This window comes from Triticum urartu, chromosome 3A (assembly GCF_056163025.1).
Source record: "Triticum urartu cultivar PI428250 chromosome 3A, HENAU_Tu73, whole genome shotgun sequence".
Taxonomy (NCBI): Eukaryota; Viridiplantae; Streptophyta; class Magnoliopsida; order Poales; family Poaceae; genus Triticum; species Triticum urartu.
Genome location: NC_141875.1, coordinates 434,639,611 through 434,647,890, shown reverse-complemented (window position 1 = coordinate 434,647,890; position 8,280 = coordinate 434,639,611). Strand labels below are relative to the sequence as shown.

The window sequence follows — 8,280 nt, the reverse complement described above, 5'->3', positions numbered from 1 at the left end:
AGTGACCCATCTACCTCTCATTCAATCTCATCTCTCTAAAAAAATACAAAAATGGTCAAATGAATATTTTTCATAAAAGAAAAACATTCAATTTCTCTTCTGAAACTCATTTCAGAAACTAGTGCTCCAAAGCAACCCTCATTTTTATTGCTCCAAAAATCCTGAAATAATTCCTGAATATTCTTTGAACCTTGGCCCAGCTCCCCAAGCAAAAATATTGCATGACTTTTTGTAATATTTTGGCTACAGAAAATCATTTCCCTTCTGCCCAAAAAATGCACTTTGTACAGCAAGTGTATTTTTCCTTGATCCTTTGGCCCTGGTTTTTCTTGAGCCTCATTAACCGTCTAAGTAAACCCTAACCCCAGAAGATCAGCCCTGATGGCCTTCTAGAATCCCTCCAAACGTAGCAGCCAAGTTTCTGGCCAGAAACATGCCAAGAAGCTTGAGTCACTTCTGGTCGGCCTGGCAGTGAGTCCTCGGCCTCCCTAGACCTAACACTGTGTGGACTATAGCCCAGACAAGGTTTGGCCAAGCGTGAGCGTCGTTTTAACCATGCCAGGGCGGTGACCGCGTGTGGACATGGGGTCTGGCATGTGTTCGACGCGCTCTACGTCGCGCCAACGCCTCTGTTCGACGCGTGCTTGAGCCAGAGCTCGCCGACGACTGCCGCACCGCGCCACCAGCTTCGACTCATCACCCTTGACCTCTCCCTGGCGCTCGCCGACGCCGGAGACGCCGCAGCGAGCACGGGCATGTCGCGGCCAAAAGCCACAGTGCGCTAATGCCCTTGTCTTCTTCCCCTGCCTCTTGTGCACGTCCGCGAGCATGGACAGCTCCCGCCTGAGCACTGAGCCGCTCCCCCTCTCATAGGCGCCCTTCATCGTCGCTCGCCGGCTTCCAGAGAACTCCGGCGGTGCCACGTACCCCCCTCCTACTCCGGTTATATATAGATCCCCTCCCTCCGTTTCGAAGCCACACACCGCACTTCTCAACCACCACGAGCACGTAGGATAGTCGTAGCCCGGTCGGGTAGGCCTCTGGCCGTGAACCATGACCAGAGATCGCCGGCCATCCCCGCGGCCCACCCACCCTGCTCCAGAGCCCCTCGAGCTGAGCCAACCTCTTAGGCGCATCATTGGAGGTCCACTTGTGTCGCCTGGAAGCAGCTGAGCCCCAGGAGTCGCCCCTCCTCGTCGCCTTCTTCCTCTCCGGCATGCCCCGACCACCACCGCCGCTTGCGAGCTTGGTTGCGAGCAGCTCCAGCCATCCCCCGACAAGCCACGGGTACGGGCAGGTGCGCCGTGACCCCCTCTGCACTTCTATCCCTCTGGCTCTGCCCAAGAACCTCTCATCACCGGCGTAAGCTCCGGCGGAGCACCGCCGCGCTCTGTTTCTTCTCTCCCCCTCTCTCCTGACCGGTGGGGCCCAGTGTCAGCCTCTCCACTCGCACCCGAAGAGGTACGAGTGGAGGCATATTCTGCCTTTACGCCATCGATGCCACAACCCCCAGTCTTCTGTTTTATTCAAATTAATTCAATAATTTGACCACAACTTTGACCAGTGATAATTTCTAGCCTATAAGTCCAAATGAGTTGATTCTTTTTGCATTGTGTTTGTTTCAGAAAGCTCTAGCAGCACACCCAAATGTGGAATTTTCCTTGTTGTCTAGAATTTTTGGTGATTTTCAGATTGGTTTTTGACTTTTTGTTTTGTGGTTTTTAAATATTTTCAGAAGGAGAGACTTGCCTTGAAGATAAACAGGAGGAGTGTGACCCTCCTCTGCACTAAGGCAAGCCACACTAGCATTTGAATGGTGTCATTTCAATATCTATGATTTTTCTTACTTGAATATGAGTTCTTTTATGCATTTAAAATTTGATAAATAAATTTGGTTGAATGCTAGTTACCTTGTCATGCTTGAAATGTTTGTTTAAGTTACTGTATGGAGTAGTTTGGTCTAGTAGAATAGATTTTTACTTAGTTATATTGCTATGATAAATAATGATAGTTATTTGTGCTTAATGAGAATTTCATATAAATTATGAGTTAGTCAAAATATTGGATGATCATAAATTGTGAGGTAGAACCAGTAAAATTTAATGATGAGTTATTGCCAGAAAGTTATATTGATAAGGTTGATCCGTTCTTGTGAGTTGCATGTTTTGCATATCGTTTAGTGCATGCTCATGGCATCGTATGAATTGGCATAGTAGTTCGTATTTTCAAGTTAAACCTGGTAATAATCCAACTTGAAGATAATGTTGATCAAGTCATGGTGCCACTAAATCGGGTTTTTCCTCAGTGCGACCACATTTACCTTTATGGCGGGTCTTGATTCGGTCCCTTGTCGTGCCTCTCGCCGGTGCCTCCAACAAGGGAAGGTTATGGGCGTGTGGTACCCTGGCCCGGTAAGCAGACATAACCTTGTGTGCCCATTTGTTTTTATGGTACCTTGTCCCTGTTTGGGACCGTTTTTGCCACGAGGGTGGCCATTGATGCCTTTGGTAGGCGCGGGGCCACCCAGGACTTATCCCTGAGAGGGAGTTGGTCGGAGTGGCCGGGAGAGTGTCATGGAAAGGGGAGGGTTTCGTCGGAACATCGTTGGTCCACCAGAATGGGAGTGCGAGGCCATGGGTTCTGTGGTGTGGGTAAAGTGCGCTACCTCTGCAGAGTGTATTCAATCTATCAATAGCCATGTCCTCGGTTACAGACACAACTCGGGAGTAGGTCACACTATGGATCAACATTTATAATTAATCCTGCACACAAATATTTATTGTTGGCATTGGTTTTGTGATGATTTGTGAGATCATGAGCTGATAATGAGTGATTGGCTTCAGTTGTGATCCGGGTATGATCATCGTTTGGTTACGAGGTAACCCGTCTGGTAAGTGAGTCCGAGGGACTCGATGCACATGTTGGTTTCATCGTATTAGTAGCATTACTTGCATTGCACTAACCTGAATAATTGTCATGATATTGTTTGTCATCATGCTTATGTTTGTTGTGAGCTTGCAAGTAGATTCAATGTACTGACCTGGCGTGTCATGCCAGATTTCAGACAAGTCGTACCGCATCGGAGAGCTTCCCGCGTCTAGGCCGTGTCCACGTCGGTGTCCATGTACTATGGATTTCCACTTCGTCGTCATTCCACTGCCGCGTAGTTTATGTGCTCGAGGCCCATTCATGTTCATTAAATAATGTACATACTGTTCAGCCACACCGTGTGTGCCGCTTGGCCTCTTATCTCGATGTAATATCAGACTTATGTACCCGCTAGCATCAATAAAGCGGTTGTTTCCGTACCATGTTGTTGTGTGTTGCCAGAAGACTTGATCTCTAGGCTAGCAATGCAAGGTAAACCGGTTGCTCTGAGCCGGGGTGCCACAACACTTGGTATCAGAGCCACGCTGATTGTAGGACATGCTAGACCATTAGTGCGTTAGTGGAACGGTAGATAGTTTCGTCCGAGTGCCGGTAGTTATAGAAATTGATTGTTGCATTGCATGCATGTTTATCTGTTGTTATTACTAACCATATGGTGATTGTGAGTGTAGATGGCTCCAGTCCCGATCTTGTACCATCCTGAGCCAGCTCCGTACACATCGTCGCACCTGCTTTAGAACATGTGGCGACGACTCTACCCAGAGGGTGCTGATCCAGTATATCAGGTGTGTCGGGAGCATCTGGCCCGTTCTTTGTATGAGTATTATGCTGAGGTCACTCTACACCACAGTTCCCCTTCCGGTGCTTACACTCGTTCTTCTAAGGGTGGTCTCACTTCTACGCCATCTCAGGCGGTCCAGTTTGCTGCAATCGAAGCTCTTGTAGACTTGCGCTACAACGAGGTTCGCATGCACACCCACCCAGGTTTCTTTTACTACCCATCTTTGCACGAGAATGGGTGTATCCGCTTTCCTTTGATTAATCCGGCATGCGATCGTCCTTCTAGCCACCTCTCTCGTTATATCACTGCCAGTTATCTCCTGATCTATGAGTTAGCTCGGGAGCTAACCCGAGCCCGGATAGCTCTCGCCGCCGCTCGGAATAGGAACCCTCTACCTACTGTCGGTTTCACTCCATACGTTCCTCCAGCCTCTACTATCACTCAGGGTACCGTTAACCTTTTGGAAGTGACCCCTCTAAGTGCCCCTGCTGCGTGGGCTTCCCTTTTTGCTACTCCTGCAGCTCCTATGCTTAGATCCCATTCCGCACCTGCCCCTGAGGGAGAGTCCTCGAGGCAGCGCCGTCGCGTCTCCCTTAACCCGGAGGTCAACACTATCAGTTCAGGATCTGGGTCCGGCTCAGGAGAGGAGCCCGCAGCAGGACCATCCGAGCAGTAGATCACTAGAGTATCACCGTTGTCATGAGTATGATGTATGGATGTAGTTGTACAAGTTGTGATGCTTAGTTTCATGTATGCAGGTAGTAAACCCGTCATGATGTTTAACACTTATGTTGAGTCTATGTATAATTATGTAGGAACTTTCTTTTTATTCACCTTGGTTTCTTTCGCTGTTTTCTTCTGGGATGTTCGCTGGCTTTCCTCCCATTCTTGGATATTTCTCATCGCGGTTGCTGTGTATTGGGAAAATAAATAATAGGATGACGCGGGGAGGCAGCAGCAACCAAGCTTGTGAGGATGTCCCTGTTCGTCGCTCTACAAGACAGGCAGGACATTCCCCCGAGCCGTACCAGCCACCTCCGCCTCCACCGCCACATCCGCCTTCCACTGAGCAAATCATGTGAATGTTTGAAGAAAGGAGGAACAACGATCTGCTGGAACTATTGAAAAGTGTGCAAGTTATGGTTGGGTAGAATGGAAATCAGAATGGTCATTACTCCAAGCTGTCAGATTTTCAGCGAACCAAGCCTCCCAGTTTCAGTCAAGTTATTGATCCATTGGACGCTGACGATTGGTTAAGTACTATTGAGAAGAAACTGGAAATTGCTCGCACTGAAGACGGAGACAAGGTCCCTTTCGCAACACATTATCTCGAAGGAGTTGCCGCGATATGGTGGGATAATGTTAAATCCATGTGGCCCACGGACGAGGAAATTACTTGGACTAAATTCAAGGATCATTTCCGCAAGTATCGTATTCCCGCCGGAATTATGAAAATCAAGCAGCGCGAATTCCTCGCTCTCACTCAAGGAAGCATGTTAGTAAGCGAGTATCTGAATAAGTTCAACCATTTGGCCCGCTATTCTCTCTATGATGTGGCCACCAAAGAATGGAAGATCGACGGATTTCTTGGAGCACTGAATCAGCATCTCAGGTGCACTCTCAGTATGTTCGATTTTCCGGACTTCCAAACTCTAGTGAACAATGCCCTCGTCGCAGAAAGGGAACACAAGCTCATGCACGACAACAGGCTAGCTAATAATGACCACAAGCGCAAATTCGAGCCTAAGAAGGATATGCAACCCATGCAGAAGGCTCGTACTTGGCAACAGACTCAGGTTGACTACAAACCCAACTGGCAGCAAAATGTCAACAAGACCACCACTCAAGTCAAGAATGCTGTGACCAGTCCGGTACAGGAAGAATGTCAGCGCAACAATTCCTGTTTCAACTATGGACAAACCGAACATTACGCCAGACAGTGCCCCAAGAACAGCGAGCCAACAACTCCATTCCGTCCGCAAGTCAACTACCTGGAGCCATATTCCGTCCCGAGTGCCATCCAAGGGCAAATCCATCATATCTCCGCCGATGAAGCCCAAGAGGACCCGAAAGTCGTCATTGGTATGTTTCCTATTAATAACATACCTGCCATAATTTTATTTGACTCTGGGGCTTTCCACTCTTTTATTTCACGGAGTTTTGCTGCCCAAAACAAATTTCCTTGCTCGATTTTGGGGAAACATATGTTGGTACAATCCCCGGGATCCTTACTCAGAAGCAACCTGGTCTGCCATAATTTGGAAATTGATATCAAGGGAATCAAGTTTCCAACGTCTTTGATCATCATCGAATCTGACAAATTGGATATTATTCTGGGAATGAACTGGTTAACCCAATACCAAGTATGCATCAACTGTGCGACCAGAGAAGTTACCATAGCAAGTCAGGAGGGTCACACCGCAAGTTTTTATGCCCGCCGAAGTATACCCAAGAAGGATATGGTTTTCATAGCTGTGGCGGAAGAAGTGGAATTAATTCCAGTGGTCAGTGAGTATCCAGATGTATTTCCTGAGGAATTGCCAGGAATGCCGCCAGACAGAGAATTGGAGTTTGTAATTGACTTGGTGCCTGGAACCACACCGATACACAAGAAATATTATCGGATGCCTTCATTAGAATTGGTGGAATTAAAGAAACAGCTGGATGAGATGTTGTAGAAAGGATACATCCTCCCAAGCTCTTCACCGTGGGGATCACCCGCTATATTCATGGATAAAAAGGATGGCAGTCTTCGGATGTGTGTGGACTACCGACAGTTGAATGACGTCACCATCAAAAACAAGTATCCATTACCAAGGATTGATGATTTGTTTGATCAACTCAGTGGGGCCAAAGTATTCTCCAAAATTGATTTGAGGACCGGATATCATCAACTCAAAATCAAGAAGGAAGATATTCCCAAGATCGCGTTCACTACTCGATACGACCTTTATGAGTATACCGTTATGTCATTCGGTCTCACCAACGCCCCTGCCTTCTTCATGCATATGATGAATAAGGTGTTTATGGAATTCTTGGACAAATTTGTGGTGGTGTTCATCGATGACATCCTCATTTATTCCAAAAAGCGAAGACGAACACAAGGATCACCTCCGAGCAGTTTTGCAAAGACTCCGTGAACATCAGCTCTACGTGAAGTTCAGCAAATGTGAATTTTGGCTCAAGCAAGTGGGATTTTTAGGGCATGTTCTCTCAGCAGAAGGAATAGCCGTGGATCCAAGTAAGGTGAAAGATGTGCTTGATTGGTCCGCACCCATGACAGTCTTAGAAATCCGGAATTTCCTTGGACTAGCCGAGTATTATCGCCGCTTTATTGAAGGATTCTCTAAGATTGCCAAGCCAATGATAGAACTCCTAAAGAACGATAAGAAGTTTGAATGGATCGAGGACTATGAACCGAGTTTCAATGAGTTAAAAATCAGACTGACGTCAGCACTAGTATTGACTCTTCCTGACATCTACCGCAATTTTGATGTCTACTGCGATGCCTCCAGAAAAGGCCTTGGATGTGTACTTATGCAAGATGGCAAGGTTGTGGCCTATGCATCCCGACAACTATGGCCGCACGAAGGAAATTATCCCACTCATGATTTGGAATTGGCTCTGGTGGTGCACGCTTTCAAGATTTGGAGGCACTATCTTATTGGAAAGAGCTGCCAGATATTTACCGACCACAAGAGCCTCAAGTATGTATTCACTCAGCCCGATCTAAACCTTTGACAACGAAGATGGCTCGAGTTGGTTAAGGATTACGACCTCGGTATAAATTATCACCCAGGTAAAGCTAATGTGGTGGCTGATGCTCTCAGCCGAAAGCCTGCCAACCTGAATGATCTAATGGATTCTTTGCCTCCTGAACTTTGTGAAGAAATCGCTCAGCTAAATTTGGTAATCGTGGATGCTAGTCTTGCCAGCATATTGGAAATTTCTCCTACCCTCGAGGCATAAATTTGCAGCGCTCAAGCAGATGACAAATCATTGCAATTATATGCCAAGCATTTGCAAGAAGGACAGACACAATATTTCCCTAAGGATCAGCAAGGTACGCTAAGGTTTCGAGGAAGGATTTGCGTACCCAACCAAGAGAGTCTGAGAAAGAAGATATTGGCAGAAGCACATGAATCGTCATACTCAATTCACCCAGGTGGCACCAAAATGTACGAAGACCTTCATCAGATATTCTGGTGGGATGGAATGAAGAAAGACATCGCTTACTTTGTGGCTTGTTGTGATATATGCAACAAGGTAAAGGCGGAACACCAAAAACCCGCCGGACTCCTTCAACCCTTACCCGTATCGCAATGGAAATGGGACGATGTCTGCATGGATTTCATCACGGGTTTACCAAGGACTCACCGAGGGAATGACGCAATATGGGTCATAGTGGACACACTGATGAAGGTAGCCCATTTCCTTCCCATCCGGACCACCTACCGTGCCAATCAACTTGCACAATTGTATGTGTCCAGAATCGTCTGTCTGCATGGAGTGCCAAAGACTATCACCTCAGATAAAGGATCTCTCTTCACTTCAGCATTTTGGTCCCGACTACATCAAGCCTTGGGGACTGCCCTGAAATAAAGCACAGC

At 47.1% G+C, this 8,280-nt stretch overlaps 1 protein-coding gene across 1 annotated transcript; it reads left to right on the top strand.

Annotated features, from left to right (window-relative positions):
* The first annotated feature begins 1,216 nt into the window (after positions 1–1,216).
* Positions 1,217–7,639, top strand: LOC147979986 (uncharacterized). The gene is made up of 5 exons (XM_087515423.1): positions 1,217–1,362; positions 3,561–3,674; positions 3,740–3,851; positions 4,822–5,752; positions 7,470–7,639. Exons 1-5 carry the CDS (start codon positions 1,217–1,219, stop codon positions 7,637–7,639), a joined length of 1,473 nt encoding a protein of 490 aa, XP_087371549.1.
* Positions 7,640–8,280: the final 641 nt, after the last annotated feature.